At 42.7% G+C, this 16683-nt stretch overlaps 4 protein-coding genes across 5 annotated transcripts in view; 2 read left to right on the top strand and 2 right to left on the bottom strand.

The window, feature by feature from the left end:
- Nucleotides 1-19: 19 nt before the first annotated feature.
- Nucleotides 20-1790, top strand: LOC110183249 (tubulin gamma-2 chain-like). Its single transcript, XM_020951471.2, has 4 exons — nt 20-208; nt 262-464; nt 540-1130; nt 1180-1790. Exons 1-4 carry the CDS (start codon nt 160-162, stop codon nt 1711-1713), a joined length of 1377 nt encoding a protein of 458 aa, XP_020807130.2. The 5' UTR covers nt 20-159; the 3' UTR covers nt 1714-1790.
- A 225-nt stretch (nt 1791-2015) lies between these two features.
- Nucleotides 2016-6321, bottom strand: Grp170 (hypoxia up-regulated Grp170 co-chaperone protein). The gene is made up of 3 exons (XM_020951486.2): nt 6081-6321; nt 5191-5511; nt 2016-5102 (listed from the first exon to the last, which is right to left on the bottom strand). Exons 2-3 carry the CDS (start codon nt 5499-5501, stop codon nt 2594-2596), a joined length of 2820 nt encoding a protein of 939 aa, XP_020807145.2. The 5' UTR covers nt 5502-5511; nt 6081-6321; the 3' UTR covers nt 2016-2593.
- Nucleotides 6322-7240: 919 nt separating this feature from the next.
- On the top strand, nt 7241-10505 carry Vml (Vitelline membrane-like). The gene has a single exon (XM_020951487.2). It carries the CDS (start codon nt 7569-7571, stop codon nt 9378-9380), a length of 1812 nt encoding a protein of 603 aa, XP_020807146.2. The 5' UTR covers nt 7241-7568; the 3' UTR covers nt 9381-10505.
- The window catches only part of LOC110183265 (uncharacterized), a 41500-nt gene continuing 35039 nt past the window's right edge, over nt 10223-16683 (bottom strand). For both annotated transcript variants that reach the window (XM_086826145.1, XM_020951492.2), the window contains exon 2: nt 10223-15556. In XM_086826145.1, coding sequence (XP_086682271.1) covers nt 14500-15489 — 990 coding nt within the window. In that variant the 5' untranslated portion in view covers nt 15490-15556 and the 3' untranslated portion in view covers nt 10223-14499. The remainder of the gene's footprint in view (nt 15557-16683) is intronic.

Raw genomic sequence — 16683 nt, 5'->3', positions numbered from 1 at the left:
AAGTATATCGATATTCTTATTTTCAATTAGTTGTCATCTCCCGTTACTTCTAAACTTAACGAAGAACCGTTGGATTCGGTGTGAAGCAGAAGGAAGAAAACCGAACAGAACAGAACTGAGAAAAATAAAAATTGCAATCAGCTGAAAATTGGCAACAAAATGCCGAGCGAAATAATGACCTTGCAGTTGGGCCAATGTGGCAATCAGAGTAAGTAATTAAAATAATTAAGGATACGATCGTTAATCCGTGCACCTGCGCAGTTGGCTTCGAATTTTGGAAGAGGTTGTGCCTCGAACACGGCATCTCGCCCGATGGCGTCCTCGAGGAGTTCGCCACCGATGCCCAGGACCGCAAGGATGTGTTCTTCTATCAGGCGGACGACAGTCACTACATTCCACGTGCAGTGCTCATTGACCTGGAGCCGCGCGTCATCCAGGGCATCAATACCACGCCGTACTCCAAGGTACGCCCCACAGGCATTCTTTTTGTGTTACTTTTCCATATGGCGGATAACTGCAAATTCTATTTACTGGAATAGCTCTACAACCAGGAGAACGTGTTCCTCTCAAAGGACGGCGGCGGTGCCGGCAACAACTGGGCCTCTGGCTTCAGCCAGGGTGAGCGCTTCCAGGAGGAGGTATTCGACATTATCGATCGTGAGGCGGAGAACAGTGACTCCTTGGAGGGCTTTGTGCTCTGCCACTCGATCGCAGGTGGCACTGGGTCCGGCATGGGCTCTTTCGTCCTGGAACGCCTGTCGGATCGCTACGCGAAGAAGCTCATTCAGACGTACAGCGTGTTCCCCAACCAGGATGAGGTCAGCGATGTGGTTGTCCAGCCGTACAACTCGATTCTCACGCTGATGCGTCTGACGGAGTGCGCTGATAGCGTTGTCGTTCTGGACAACACGGCACTGAACCGGATTGCCTCGGACCGCCTCCACATCCAGACGCCAACGTTTAGTCAGATCAATAACCTGGTGTCCACCATTATGAGCGTCAGCACCACCACTTTGCGCTATCCATCGTACATGAACAACACCTTGATTGGGCTGACGGCTCCGCTTATTCCCACTCCTCGGATGCATTTCCTGATGACGGGATATACGCCGTTGAACACGGACATGGAGGTGAGTTGGCTGATTGCTAAACCCAGACTAATGTTGTCATCCTTTCCAGGCCATAAACAGTGTGCGCAAGACCACTGTCCTGGACGTAATGCGTCGCCTGCTGCAGCCGAAGAACATGATGGTCTCCACCTCGGCGGACAAGCAGATCAAACAGAAGGAAAACTGCTTCCTTGGCATATTGACCATCATCCAGGGCGAGGTGGATCCCTCGCAGGTGCACAAATCGCTGCAGCGCATCCGCGAACGCAAGCTGGTCAACTTCATACCCTGGGGACCTGCTAGCATCCAGGTGGCCGTCTCGCGCACCTCACCCTTTGTCCAGACGCCGCACAAGGTTTCCGGCCTTATGATGGCCAACAATACCGCCATCAGTGCCCTGTTCGAGCGAGCCATTATGCAGTTCGACAAGCTAAAGAAGCGCAACGCTTTCGTAGACAATTTTCGTCGCGTGTCCATGTTCAAGGATGATCTCTCGGATCTGGATAATGCCCGTGATGTGGTTGACTGCCTGGTGCAGGAGTATGATGCGGCGACCACCATCGACTATGGGCAATGGAATCCGGTCCGTACACCAGCCCAGTGAGCTGGCCTCGCGTTCTCATGCTGGAAATGCAGAAAAATAAATAGGAAATTAAAAAGGAATCAAAATTTTTAGGTGAATCTTTTGGTTTTTGTTTGTATTAAGCTGGGATCAGGTTCCCTCCTAGTTCCAAGAAGGGGGAAAGTGGAAGGAAGTAGAACCTTCATATTATTGGGAATAAGCCCAGACATTGAATGGCTTTTGTTTTGGTGACAAGACTCAATCTTGTTTGAACAGGTGATCTTTATGAATCGCAAAACACACATGTTGATTTCTCTGGGTTATTTAAAATAAAACTAAACTAATAATAAATACAAATACAAACTTTATTCAATTTTCAGATTTATTATTACGATCCTATGTTTGAGCTCTTCCACTCTCCGCCCGCCCCAATTCGTTTCGTTTCGCTACTTTCGCTACAAATACAAGTACAAATAAATCGATATAGTGGATGCATATATGTGTATATATCTAGAGTACGCTGCGTCTACATTAAGAGAGAGGCCAGGAGTCGCACAAGTGAGTACTTCAAGTCTTGTATTTCCTATGCAACCGAAAGCACAGCGGAATGGTATGGAAAATGGTATAATTTTTACATTTACGGTTTACAACTTGTGTTTTCATGCTTTGTGTGTTGTTTTGTTTTGTTGTTTTGTGTTTAGAATTAGAATTAGAGAAGTAGCATAGTTGTTGCACCCCCACTTTAGCTAGCTTGAATACATACAAGGAAAAAAAATCATAGAAATTAAGCTGCCTTGGCGGCGCCTAGGCCGTGGCCTGGCCCTTCCCCCGTGTGGTTTGATTTTCCCCCCTGTAGATTTTGGGCCAGGCCCCTTGGCCTTCTGCTGCTCCGGCTTCAGCTGCTTCATCACCATTGGCCCGCTTACAGCTCACTGTGTGGCGTCTTGTCCTCGTCCGTGCCGGCAGGCGTGGGTGTGATCTCCTCGACGGGCTCTTGTTCGACTTCCGGCTGCTCCTGCTGCTCTTCCGCCGTCTCTGGCTTGGCACTGTCATCGCCACTGCCGCCGGCAGACGTCGCCTCCTCGCCATCCTTATCCTTCTTCTTGTCCTTGTCGGCGGCGGCAGTCGGCTTTGCCTTGGGCTTCCAGATCTTGGACTTGTTAACCAGATACTTGATCTCGCGGTCCAGCAGTCCCATTTTGTCGGTGATGTCCTTGACGGTCAGTCGAATGTCGGCGTTCTTCGCCAGCTTCTTTTGGGCGGCCGTTTCGGTCTTGAGCCAGGTGCTGGTCTCATCGATCACCTTGGCCAGCGTATCGATCTCCACCTGAGTGTAGACATCCTTTTCAGGATTGGTCTCTTTGGTGAGGTTGCGTCCGGTGGCCAGGAACTTCTCCGAATGCTCCAGCATACCCTTCAGCGCCTTGATGGCCTCCGGTCGCTCCTCGTGCTCCCAGTGGCGGGCGAGGAAGACGTTGGAGAGCTTCTTCAGCTGCGCCAGCTTGTCCTCGTAGATTTCCGCCTTGGGATCCTCCAGATCCTCGTACAGCCACTCGCCCAGGGTGCTGCACTCGGCCAGCAGCTTCTCCTTCTCCTCGGCTGTAACGCAGCTGGCATAAGAGTCCTCGTCCAGCTTCTGTTGCACCTCAATGATGTGCGATTCCAGGGCGTTGAAGGCGGACTCCAGGCGCACGCGTTGCTCCTCTGCCTGGTTAATGGCCGTCAGCTTGGCCAGAGAGCTGTCGTAGCCGGTGCCAGCGAGCGGAGCGGTGAACTGCAGCTGCGACTGGTAAGTGACCGGAGTCTTGACTGTCACCAGCTTCATTGTCTCGTTCTTCTCCTTGGCATCACCGCTTTCGGGCTTGTTCTCCTCAGACTTGGGCTCCTTGTTGCTGGCGTCCTCCTCCTCTGCCTGTTCCTGCTTGGGTTTATCCTCCTCGGTCTTGGGTGGCTCTTCGCCAGTGGCAGAAGGTTCCTCCACCTGCTCGGTGTCCTCCTTTTTGTCCTTCTTCTCCTCGCCATCCTTGGTGAAGAGCTTGCTCAGCGTGCTGCCCAGCTTGGAGAGCGTGCTGTCGTCTTCATCGGCCTCCTCCTCGAGCTTCTGCTTGTCGTACACGTACTCCACGTTTGTGCAGCGGAAGATGCCAGAGTCATCGAGGTAGAAGAACGCCTTGATACCCTTGTTGTCCACCACCTCCTTCTTGGACTTTTCCAGCAGCTCCTTGACCTGCTTCAGCTCCACCTTGGTGACGTTCAGGCTGCCCAGGGCAGTGATGTCGTTCTGGCTGTAGCGATCCAGGTCCGCGTAGTTGACAAAGAACTCAAAGTCATCGGTGTGCTTGTTGAACGTGATGACCTTCTTCTGGGGATACGGATTCATCAGGGCAAAGAGGACACGCTTCACCTGCTTGACGGCGGCACCATCACCAGGATCCCGCTCGAAAGAGACCTGCAGCGGATACAGCACCGCGTCCTTGACCACGAACTTCTTCACTTTGAAGCCGGCCGAGAGATCGGCTGCCTTGTACACAGCTCCCATGGTGGCGGACTCGTCAGCGTTCAGGTTCTTGCCCAGCTCCTGCTTGATTAGCGCCTTGATTGTCTCCTGGACACGGGGTACACGGGTGCCGCCACCGAACAAGATAACCTGATTGATCACATCCAGGCTGAGGTGCGATGAGGCCAGAGCCTGCTCCAGCGGCTTCGTTGTCCTCGGCCAGAGATCCGCACAGATTTCCTCCAGTTTCTCGCGTGAAACTGCCAGCTTGAAGTCAATATCCTCCAACAGATTCTCGATCTGGGCATAGTGATCAGTGTTCGCCGACAGCACGTTCTTAAGGCGTCCTGCCTCCTTGAAAAGCTTGGCCAGAGCGCGGGGACTAGTGGTCACATCGGTCTTGGTCTTCTTCAGAGCATTAAACTCTGCGGCCAGGTAGTCGCGCAGCCTCAGCTGGATCTCCAGTCCACCAAGTGACCGATCGAAGCCCACGCCGAGCACCTGGACAACTGGATTCACCTCCTTGGTCTGCTTATCCTTCACCAGCTGATAGCTGACCACGGCGGCAGAGGTCTTGTAGGCGCCCATGTCGTAGAAGAGGAAATACTGTGCCGTCTCATTGATCTCGCCGCGATGGAACACACCATAGTTGAGGGCCACAGCAGCATAGTCATTGATCAGCTGCAGGACCTTGAGGTTGGCCAGTTGTGCAGCTGCCAGGAGCGCCTCTCGCTCCGCCTGGCCAAAGTAACCGGGCACAGTGAGGACGCACTCGGTGATTGCCTGCTGCGTGGACTCTTGGGCGAACTGCTTGGCCTTCACCAGCATTTGGGCGACCAGCTCCTCCACGGAGAACTCCTCGGTATCGCTCTTGCGGAACACCACAGTGTTGCGCTCCGGATCACCAACGATGTTGTAGTACGGGAAGCGTTTCCTACCAAAGAGCGTAAGAGAGAGATCGATATGAGATTAGCATAGAGTCGAGGCATGACGTGGCCCATACTTGAGCCTTCGCTACATACCTGTAGAGGTCCACAACGGGATTATCAATGGTCTTGCCCAGCAAGTCCAGCAGATAGCCGTATGCCGAGCTGGGATCCTTGATTCCAATGGTCTCCGCATCCTCGCCAATGGTCCGGACTCCGTTGCGGAAGGCCAGAATGGCCGGCGTCTTGCGCTTCGATTCCCGATTCAATGCAATCTCCATGGGCACACCCGGCGACACAACGCCCACTTTCATCCACTCGGTGCCCAGATCCACGGACATGACGGCGGCACCCTGCGACAGGCCAATTGCCGCCAGCAAGGCGCTCAAAGCCAGCAACAGTTTCATTTTTCCAATTCTATAAGTCCAGAAGAATGTGATATTTAAATTGGAAATAATATGAAACCTTAAAGATCCCCAATGATCGTCTGGAACTTGTCGTTTTCCAGTGAAAGACAACATTGAAGTTACTTGGAATAATTCCAGATAAGCTATTTCTAGATTGTTCTTGGAATATGTTGGCTTCCAATAAGGTGTTTGATTTTGGTTACTTTCTAACTTTTTTAAAATAAATATTACACACCCCGAGAAAACTATATATGTTTCCGATTTAAGAGATTTAAAAATCAATCTTGCTTTCATTTAATATTCCATGTGGCAACTTTTGGGAGAGAGAGGGACGCCTGCGGATCAGGTTAACATATAAATTTACAGGTGAACTTGTTCAGAAATTTGGGGGTTTCGCACAAAAGTGACTGGAAGAGAGCATTAACCTTTTCGCTACTCCCACATTTCTTCCGCTATTCTCGCACTTCTATCACTACTTCTACTTCTTTTCTTTTTGCAACGCAAGCAGCTGTCTTTTGTGCCCCCCGCCCCGCTCCCCGGGCACCATCGGTTGCCTTCCAAGTGCCGCTTTCCACTTACGTGTCCCGTTCGGTTGTACGCTTTCAGCTGAGCTGTCCCTGCGAAAATCCAATTCCAATCCAATCGCCGAGTAACGCTTTGGACGCCCACAATCACTTATTTATTTAATGATTGTTAATTTGTTCACTTTCCGGGAGGTGAGAAATGGTAAAACTCGCCGCTGCCGCTATTTTGAGATGAAGAGGAAGAATCGTTGACGTGTTGATGTTCCCATCAGTGCTGGAAGTCTCATCGATGTATCGATTGATTTTTGCCAGCATGGTATCGATGTTTCTTCGTTGTGGTTCGTGTCACTGCTAAGCTTCTTCTGTTAACAATTCGTGTCGTATAATTAAATCTAAATACATCGATGTATCGATTGATTTTAACATGAATGATATCAATGTTTGTTCGATATGGTTCGTATCTCTGCTTAAGCCTTTTCTTTAACCTATTGGTTTAGTATAATTAAATCTAAGTACAAAATTACCAGAATTTACAATCGTCACATTTGTTATTTGTCACATATGTTATATTATATACATACATTACATTCATTATAAAATAAACTGTTAAATTGTATCAACACCGTTATCAACAGGGATTCTGATTATAATTGTTATCGATAACTACTACACAGAGCGCCAACTGGAGGTTATTTTAAATATGCAATACTTTTTCTATCTAACGAAAAAATTATAATTCTTTATACTTGATCTATGATCCTGTATTAAAATTTATTTTATTTATATTTAAATAAAATATATTTCAATACGCCAAACATTTTTATGTCTTATTTTATAATTTACTTTTTATTTGCTGTAATAATTAAATGATTACATATGTAACTCTGCTTTATTGGTACAAAAAAAGAGTGGCACTTGAACCCACATATCGACAGCTCAGCATTCCGCTGATGACCGAGATTTAATAGGGAAAGTGCTGACTTGCTGACAAATCGCTCTGAATACTCTTTTCCCTTGGAGCTAGTGCTGCGCCACTTTAGTTGTGGGTTCAGTCATTGAAGTGTCATATTTATTTATTTAAGGCAGAAATAAATAGAACAAATCTACTTTAGAAAAGAAAAGAAAAACGAGTGCTTTGAATGGGGAAACCTGAATGCAGTCCCCAAAATTAATAATAACTACATAAAACAAAATCTTTCAGATAAATATCCTACGAATAAAGACTTTGTAGACTTTATATTTTACTTGCTTCTAAAAAAATCGTATTCTAGAACAAAAGAGTATCAAGATAGTTGGGATTAAGTTTTAGTACCCAATCGATTTGGCTTAAACGTAAGTTCGAATCCAGCGAATTTAAGTGGAACCAAAGTGCCCGAAATGCAGAAAAGACTCCAAACCAAAGACTGCACTTGCGCAATTCTTCATTCTCCATTCCCCTCCAGTCAGTGCAGGTGAGTCCGCAAATTTCGCTGAATTGTTCTTTCTTTCCGGCCATATAAAAACCGCAACTGGTGTCGGAACTTCAGTCAAAATTAAGTGAGACATGTTCGGACAACGACTGCTGCGGACACTGCTGGTCCTCGGGTGCCTGTGGGCCGCCATGGCGGTTCCGGTCTCGGCCACCGAGAACGAGGAGTTCGAGGATGCTGTTCCCGAGACGGAGCTCGACTACGAAGAGCGCCGCGGTCGTGATATTCCGTCCCAGGCCTATGCTGCTCCGGTCGTCTACAACTCCCAGGCCAGCTATTCGGCTCCCAAGTCTCAGGGATACTCGGCTCCCGCGGCTCCATCGTATTCAGCACCGAAAGCTTCATCGTATTCAGCGCCAGCAGCTCCATCTTACTCTGCTCCAGCTGCTCCAAGTTATTCAGCTCCAGCTGCTCCAAGCTACTCAGCGCCTGCTGCTCCAAGTTATTCAGCGCCTGCAGCTCCATCATATTCAGCGCCTGCAGCTCCCAGTTATTCTGCCCCAGCTGCTCCATCGTACTCAGCACCTGCAGCTCCATCGTACTCGGCTCCAGCTGCTCCAAGCTATTCAGCTCCTGCAGCTCCATCTTATTCCGCACCAGCTGCTCCATCGTATTCAGCGCCTGCAGCTCCCAGCTATTCTGCTCCAGCTGCTCCATCGTACTCAGCACCCGCAGCTCCATCCTACTCTGCTCCAGCTGCTCCAAGCTATTCAGCTCCTGCAGCTCCATCCTATTCCGCTCCTGCAGCTCCATCGTATTCAGCCCCAGCTGCTCCATCTTATTCCGCGCCAAAGGCTCCATCATACTCAGCGCCTGCTGCCCCATCATATTCAGCACCCTCATCATCATCTTATTCAGCTCCCGCTGCTCCATCCTACTCTGCCCCATCTGCACCTTCGTATTCCGCACCTGCTGCACCTTCATACTCAGCACCAGCATCATCTAGCTATTCAGCACCAAAGACTCAGTCTTACTCTGCTCCTGCTGCTCCATCCTATTCAGCACCCGCTGCTCCTAGCTATTCAGCGCCTGCTGCTCCATCCTATTCAGCTCCCGCTGCTCCTAGCTATTCAGCTCCTGCTGCTCCATCTTATTCAGCTCCCGCTGCTCCTAGCTATTCAGCGCCTGCTGCTCCATCCTATTCAGCGCCTGCTGCTCCATCGTATTCAGCACCTGCTGCTCCATCCTATTCAGCGCCTGCTGCTCCATCTTATTCAGCTCCCGCTGCTCCTAGCTATTCAGCTCCTGCTGCTCCATCTTATTCAGCTCCCGCTGCTCCTAGCTATTCAGCGCCTGCTGCTCCATCCTATTCAGCGCCTGCTGCTCCATCGTATTCAGCACCTGCTGCTCCTAGCTATTCAGCGCCTACTGCTCCATCTTATTCAGCTCCCGCTGCTCCATCGTATTCAGCACCTGCTGCTCCTAGCTACTCGGCACCCGCTGCTCCATCCTATTCAGCGCCTGCTGCTCCATCGTACTCGGCACCCGCTTCCTCGGGCTATTCAGCAGCGCGAGCATATTCAGCATCGGCTGCTCCAGCTGCGGCACCAGCATCCTCTGGATATTCAGCACCAAAGGCTTCTCCCGCTTCCTCCTCGGGATACTCTGCTCCGGCTTCTTCCGGCTACGCAGCACCTGCCAAGGAATCCAGTGGATACTCGGCTCCCGCTGCTGCTCCGAAATCCTCCGGCTATGCCCGCATGTACATGGATCACATCGTTGGAATGGCAAGGACAGCTAGTGGCTATGGAGCTCCGGCTGCAGCTCCTGCTCCATCCTACGGCAGAGCCTCGATTCCCGCCCCTCCATGTCCCAGAAATTATGTCTTCGGTTGCCAGAGCGTTTTTACCCCAGCTCCTTGCAGCCAAGGATCATCCGGCTACTGAACCCATTCTCATTCCCAGATGTGACCCGAACTCTTGTTTAATAAAAGAAAAAATGAACATGAAGATTATGTCTATAAAAAATTGTGTTTTTATGCTGTTGCAAGGGGTTATATCATTTTTAAAATCGTTTTAAAAACAAAAATAGAAGCTTGAAATTGGATCAGGAAGCGGAATTCTAAATAGATCACAACTTTGCCCAAAATGTATTAATTTCAACTCGGAAAGCATTTCTGTGCTAGTTTTTAATAGCTTAAAAAATCTGCATATTTAGTTTACAAATTAAAAAAAATGTAATTTTTGTTGAATTTTTAAAAATTTTAACGATGTAACCCCTTGTAAAATTTTGAAAAATTAAAAAAAAAAATTGTTTCATTGCCTTAGATGGCTAAATCGACTCGGCTGATCGCGCTGAACAAGAATATATATGGTTTATAGGGTCGGAAATGATTACTTTATTGCGTTTTTTAACTAAGTAAAATTATAATACCATGAAAAGGAATAGAACTCTTATCACAAATTAATTATTTAATACAATATAAATTATAAATAAATATGTTAAAAAGTTAAATTACATTTACATACCCTTATTTATAATATTTATAGTTTTATATCACCAGTTATTAATTTTCCTCTAACATTTATGGATTGTTTTTAATGAAATTATATAATAAAGTGAACCAATTTGTATCAAATTAAAACCGAAATTTAAAAATTATACGAAATACTCATTACTCGAAATATATATTAATAAAATATGTTATAATTCAAACGTTAATTAGTTATTGTATTTATTTATTTGTTAACAACTCCCAAAAAAAATCTAAAATTAAAACAAACTTTGATTGGTTTTCTTAGAATTTATTTCGCAAATTGTTCACTTATGTTTGCTTCGCTAATGAATTATCACACTAAAAGCAACTCATAATAAATATGTATGTACGTAATATCTATGCTCTGTATATTTAGTTCATATGTCATTTTTTGTTACTTGTTACTTGTTACTGGCTCACAATGTGGGCTGTTATTTCTCTCTGTGTTGCTGTCTTTATATATTCCATTAAAAAGCACTTATGTATCCTTAGATCCTACTCTACACGTATGTATGTATATATATGTCTCTATATGAAGTGAAATCATTTCTGGAACATTGAAATCAAAAAAGGATATTGGAAGCTTAGAGACACGTTGATGGTCCTATAATTTCCCAACTCTGTAACTACAAATCAAGTTTATATATAATATATATATATATAGTTTATAAATATGTATGTATATAAGTATGTGAGTGTATGTGCTAGAGAGACTGGTCCATAGATTAAGAGGTATTATTCAGTTGGCAAATTATAATCGAAATCGTTTGCATATTTTTAACATTCTGTTCCCTCAAATTAAAATCGATTGGGAATATTACATTTATAATAATTTAAATCCATTTCCAACGATAGTTAAGGCAAGTGACTGATTCGTTCAAGCTTTAGTATTTGTTTTTTATTTTATGAAATCTAGAATATAGGAAGGTACGGAAATAATAATGGGGAGCTTTAAAAATCTATTTTGGCCAAAAAATAAAGAGCATTCCAAGGCCAATCGAATGGGTTCAAGCCCGAACACCGAAGCCAGAGTCGTTGAACGACTGCGGCATTGGCCATAGACCCATCTATGAATTGGAGAGCGTATAGCTTCAGGTCGGTCCAAAAAAATAATATACATATATAAAAATTTGGCATTCAAAGCGAGAGACCGGAATGCAGTCAACGGAACAGTTTCGAGTGTGATCGTTTTGTGCTTTCAATAAATTTGACCCCCAAAAAACAAAAAAAAAAAAAAAAAAAAAAAAAAAAAAAACACAAGCGTATAAACAAAACAAAAGCCAGAGAAGCCTAACCCTGGGCTAGGTCAAATCCACAGACAAATTTTCGTGGGCTCACAGAAACGATAATGGTGATGATGATTATGATGATCTCACAGAGCCATCAGAGCGTTGATTGAGCAATCGTTATCGATAAAAAGAGAGGGAGGGAATAAAGTCTTGAAGAAAACTCAAGGCCAAGCCAAGTTTTAACAAATAAATACAGAGTTTAAGCAATTTTCAATAAAATATATGAAAATTCTAGAACATATAAAGATATAATTATACAAAATATAAGCTAGGAAAGAAGAAATCGAATATTAGCGATAATAAAAACGTAATCGATTGTATAAACGAGTACGAAATTATCAACTAGAGGCAGCGATAACTATGACAGGCAGCAGAAAAACATATCGGCGATAGAAAACCTTAAGCCAGAGGCTTCGATAAATCATTAAAACTTAATAAGTCCCAAGAAAGCAATAAAAAAATCTATAAAATGAAAGAAAAAAACCAGATAGTTATAAACTAAAAACAGCGAGAAATTCTAAAACTTTTAAAATTGTAACACAAGAAAATTGGGAAAATTTTCTCAAATCAAATAAAATCCAACCAATAGCACAGGAAAAAACATATCGTAACTTAATAAATAATCAAATAAAAAACAAAATAAATGTTGTACTTTTTTTTTGTATAATTTATTGTTGCCTTTTGTTGCAATAGCTTTTTCTTTTTTGTTGTTTTGAATGCTTAATAGTTTCGGTCTGCGGTGCAGATCACCAATGATGTACATATGTATGTATATGTACATAGGTTTATCTATATAGCGTGTATATATATGTATATGCATGTATATATGTAGGAATATTAACTAAAATGGAAATACAATATGCGTATAATGTTTCGCTAAAACTTGTAAATAATTCTTCTAGTTACACAAAAAAAAAAACCATACATAATAGTAATTATAAAGTACTTGATAATAATAGAAATAGAAACTTAGGGTAATATAATTAAACAAAATGTGTGTTAATTGGTAACAGTAAAGGGTAGATAGGTTTTTTTTTTATCGATAAAGGACACTCGTCGCTCTGCTTTGAGTCTTTGACTTGCTTGCCCCCATTTTTATTTTTTCTTTATTATTTTTCTTTTTGATGCCACGATCTTTTGAGGGAACAGAGAGTTTAAGCTAAACGAGCGAGAGCAAACGAACGAACGAGAAAACAATAGCGAGAGACGTGTAAAAACGTGTCAAAACTTGAAACGAAAACGAAAGCTTAGGCGAGGCGAGGCAGCGCGACTTATAGAAAATGCGCAAAAAAAAAAACAATTACAAAATATTGAAGAGAAGAAAACATAGTTTCTGTTTATACATATATATATATATATATGTTTCGGTGTATATAGTTGTATACAAGTATATAAAATCAATGAAAGCCAAAAAAAAGCAAGCGAAAGTTGCACGCGCACATCGCCGGAGAAGAGTGGGGGAGGGGAGGGGCAGAAGATTCTCTTCCCCTCTTTCTTCTCTCTCTCTCTCTCCCTCTCTCTCTCTCCGCGAGCGCCGAAGAAAGTGCACAGCTCTCGCACAGTGGCTTCTTTTACACAATTAGTTTTTTTTTTGTTTTCTTCTGTTTTGTTTCGTTTCGTTTCGCTTTGTTTGGTTGTTGTTTTTGTTGTTGGTTTTTCTCCTTATTAATACTTAAAAAAAATGTTTGCTTTTTACACAAATACATTGATCATAATAATATCCATGAATTCTTCTTCATTTTTTTCTTTGCTTTCTAAATTGTAACTTTTCTTAATTTTTTTTTTGTTAATTTTTCCTTTTTTTTTTAGCAAAAAAAAAGTTACTTAAACTTAAAATTCTATCACAGCCATAACTTTTTTGTTTTTCGAAGAAAAAATTGTTTTTTTTTTGTGTTTTTTGTTGTTGTTTGTTTTTGCTTAATTTGTTTGTTTTTTAATAATTAACTAATTATTAATTCTTTTCTTTTAATTTGTTAATTTTGCCCGATTTGTGTTTAAATCTTTATTTTCAATGCACTTTTGTTGTTGTTTCTTTTTTTCTTGGTTTTTTTTTGAGGCTTGCTTTCAATATTTTAAAAAATTCTAATTGCACTTTTTTTTGTATAATATTTTTTTTGTTTGTTTTGTTTGCTATTTTTTTTTGTTAGAACTCAATGTTTTAGTTTTCAGTAAATTTCGCTTGTTTTTTTTAATAGGTTTCTTGTGCAGAATTTGATTTTTAAAGGGGGTTACGCTGTACGCAGTTAAAATGTAATATTTTTATATAAACCAAGATCGAAATATTTTATAATAATATTTTAAAATAACAAGAGTAAAATAAAAACGGAATATTTCCATATAAACCAAGTTATAAGAAATATTTTGAAATTAACAATTATTTAAACACAAACTTCTGTTTCATAATTCATTTTTAGCGTAACCCCTTTAGGGAATTTTGTAAACAAAAAATTAAGAATAATAATAATAAATGAAACCTTGTTTAAAAAGTTCAATTTCTTCAGTTTTCGTTCTCTTTCGTTTTGTAATTGTTTCCATTTTATATTTCAGTTTTGACTAGGAGAACTTCTTGGAGTCTAATGTAAAAAATATATAAAATAGTATATATTCTTTCTGTGAGATATATGAAAAAAATTAAATGAAAAAGAATCTCAAATGATAAACAAGTACGAGAAATTCGGTTGTTGTTGTTTTTTTTTTTGGATTACAGGCGATTTATACTATACAGAGATATATATAATTATATAACGTACAGGAGCGAGCGAGGTCTTTTGGTAAGGACCCTGGAATGTGCTGCTTGTGGAGTTTTTTTATTTTTGGTTTTTTATTTGATTCTTTTTGCAAAATCGAAACCGAAACGGAAACCAAACTGAAGCTTTTTGCCTGGATTTCGTGTATTATAAATTACAATTATAACTTATAGATTGTTTTTTCTCATTTCTTTCTTTTTTTTTGACTACAAATTCTTTGATTTTTGTTTTTGTTTTTCTTTTGTCTTGATTTGTTGTATCTTCTGCCGCTTTATATACTATATATAATATATATTGTTGTATTTCCTTTAATCCTTAAAGTGAGTAATGCTTTCGATCTGCTCCTTTCGGGGGTTTCGCTTTCACTTTTAAGAGCTAGCTTAAGTTTTTAGGTTCTTCCATAGCCTAATTTCTGTTTTGCTTTTCTTTTTTTGTTGTTGTAATATTATTTCATAATCTTTGTCTGCTGAAGCTGATCCTTTTACTGATACTTTCATGTCTCCAGGGATGTGACCACCAAATTGTGAAACACACTGGCCGATTCACTCATCATTGCCGCCTGGCCGCATGAATCACTGCTGACACCGCTCGGCGGCGTTGGTGTACCCAGACGCAGTGCATCCATAATGACCTCAAAGTCCTTTTGGTTCTGATTCATATCAAAGTCCACCAGCTCCAGGTGGTGGTGATGATGATGGTGGTGGTGGTGATGCAGACTGTGATGATGATGGTGGCCAAGGTGATGATGATGATGGTGATGATCGATCTTGCTGCGCTTGGAACCCATCTCAACGACACCGGCGCCAGCGCCTGCTGCTGCTGCTCCTCCACCTCCTCCTCCGATTCCAATGCCCATGGTCATGCCACTCCCGCTCATCACTCCACCTCCACTGCCCATTCCCAAACCCACCACATCCAGGGGACAATCCTCAATGGCAGAGATGAGACGCTGCGGCGGTATATAGAATTGGGACAGTGCTTCCCGCACCAAGCGATCACTCTCATCCTCGCTGCCGCTGTTGCTCCTCAATCTCTTCCTGCTCGCCGAGAGTGCCGCCTTCTCCAGCTGCTCGGCACCTTGGGTTATCTCCGGATCGATGAGCAACATTGGGGCATTGATGGCGCTTAGCTCCCGATCGAGGATCTCCAGATCGTTAACCAAATTGCTGCTGGACAAGTGACGTTTACGCCCAATGCTGGCCGAGGCTGAGGCTGAACCGGAAACGGAAAGCGGCACGGAATTAGCAGCCGCCGGTGCAGATGCTCCAGCCGGCGTGGCCATCAGTTGGCGCGATGAAGGTGGTTGATTTTCCAACGGAATGCAGATCCCTCCACGCCCACTCGACGGGGAGGAGGAGGAGGAGGAAGCGGAGACATTCGAAGAGGAGGAGCAGGAGTTGGATGAGGAGGAGTTGTACGAAGACATGTCGCCGTAGGACAAGGACTTGCTCTGACCATTGCTCGCCGGCTTGGCGTCATCCATATTCGGCTGGAAGAGATTCTCACGTGCCAGCTCGGCGGTGGTGGTGGTGCTGGCGCTGCTGTCGGTTCTGCAAAATACAATAAAGAGAGGGAGAAAGTGAAGGGAAAGTTAGTCAGTGGCGGTCAGTGGTAACAACAAAGAGAAACAGAGAGAAATGGAGAGAAATGCGGGGGTAAAAAAGAGGCAACGATCAAAAATGTTCAACTGTGCTTACAAAAGGTTTAATTGCGAGCAAGTTCGAAATGTATCGAGAGTTTTTAACAATTTGAGCAATGAGCACAAAGTATCAATGATCAGTAAGTAACTCTGGTCAGTAATAACTATGATTAGTAACTAACTAAGATCATCAATTAACTATGATAAGTAAGTATCAATAAACATTAAGTATGAATAATCACTTACTAACTTTGAACACTAATAAACAATGACTTGCAACTTTTGTAACACAACACATGTCCGAGACCTGCCTGGTAGAAGGCACTTCGTTCCGGGGATGTTTGAACAAGTTGGGAATTATAAGCACAGATGTGCGCAAGTAACTCTGAACACTGAGTAACTATGAGCAGTAATTAACTCTGAACACTAAGTATCTATGATCAGTAATTAACTCTGAACAGTAAGTAACTCTGAACACTGATTACCTATGATCAGTAATGAACTCTGAACAGCAAGTAAGTATCTATGATCAGTAAGTATCTATGATCAGTATGTATGTATGTATGATCACTTACTTAATTTGAACACTAATCAACAATGACTTGCAACTTTGTAACACAACACATGTCCGAGACCTGCCTGGTAAAAGGCACTTCGTTCCGGGGATGTTTGAACAAGTTGGGAATTATAAGCACAGAAGTGCGAGATTTGTTTCGGAACAAATTTAAGCTATTTCAATGAAACTATGGAGTTCTTCTTCTATCTAATTTTATTAGTATATATATCGAAGCATGGCGAATCGGTGGACTATATATATATATATATGCATATATATAGCTGATGTAGGAACAATCGGAAAATTTTAAGAATATATATAACTTTTACAGTTTTCAATATATTTTCATCAAATTTAATATATAGCCATAGTATATATATCTAGATTTTTGTGAAAAATTTTATGAAAATCGAAATACTATATCGTATAGATACTATATCATATATTTTTGTAAAAGCTTTTTGAAGTAGAAAATGTGAATC

The sequence above is a fragment of the Drosophila serrata genome, unplaced genomic scaffold (genome assembly GCF_035046125.1).
Source record: "Drosophila serrata isolate PLE 108 unplaced genomic scaffold, ASM3504612v1 contig_154, whole genome shotgun sequence".
NCBI classification, from domain to species: Eukaryota; Metazoa; Arthropoda; class Insecta; order Diptera; family Drosophilidae; genus Drosophila; species Drosophila serrata.
Note: the sequence above shows the minus strand (reverse complement) of the source record. Positions and strands in the feature narration are given on the sequence as shown.

What these genes read in the sequence shown, in the direction of transcription:
- Vml (XM_020951487.2), top strand. Translation starts at nt 7,569, where the DNA reads ATGTTCGGACAACGACTGCTGCGGACACTGCTGGTCCTCGGGTGCCTG.
- LOC110183249 (XM_020951471.2), top strand. Translation starts at nt 160, where the DNA reads ATGCCGAGCGAAATAATGACCTTGCAGTTGGGCCAATGTGGCAATCAG. An exon ending in GGGCCAATGTGGCAATCAGA is followed by an intron (nt 209 to 261) that starts GTAAGTAATTAA and finishes GCACCTGCGCAG; the next exon opens with TTGGCTTCGAATTTTGGAAG. An exon ending in ATACCACGCCGTACTCCAAG is followed by an intron (nt 465 to 539) that starts GTACGCCCCACA and finishes TTACTGGAATAG; the next exon opens with CTCTACAACCAGGAGAACGT.
- Grp170 (XM_020951486.2), bottom strand. Translation starts at nt 5,501, where the DNA reads ATGAAACTGTTGCTGGCTTTGAGCGCCTTGCTGGCGGCAATTGGCCTG. An exon ending in CCCGTTGTGGACCTCTACAG is followed by an intron (nt 5,103 to 5,190) that starts GTATGTAGCGAA and finishes GCTCTTTGGTAG; the next exon opens with GAAACGCTTCCCGTACTACA.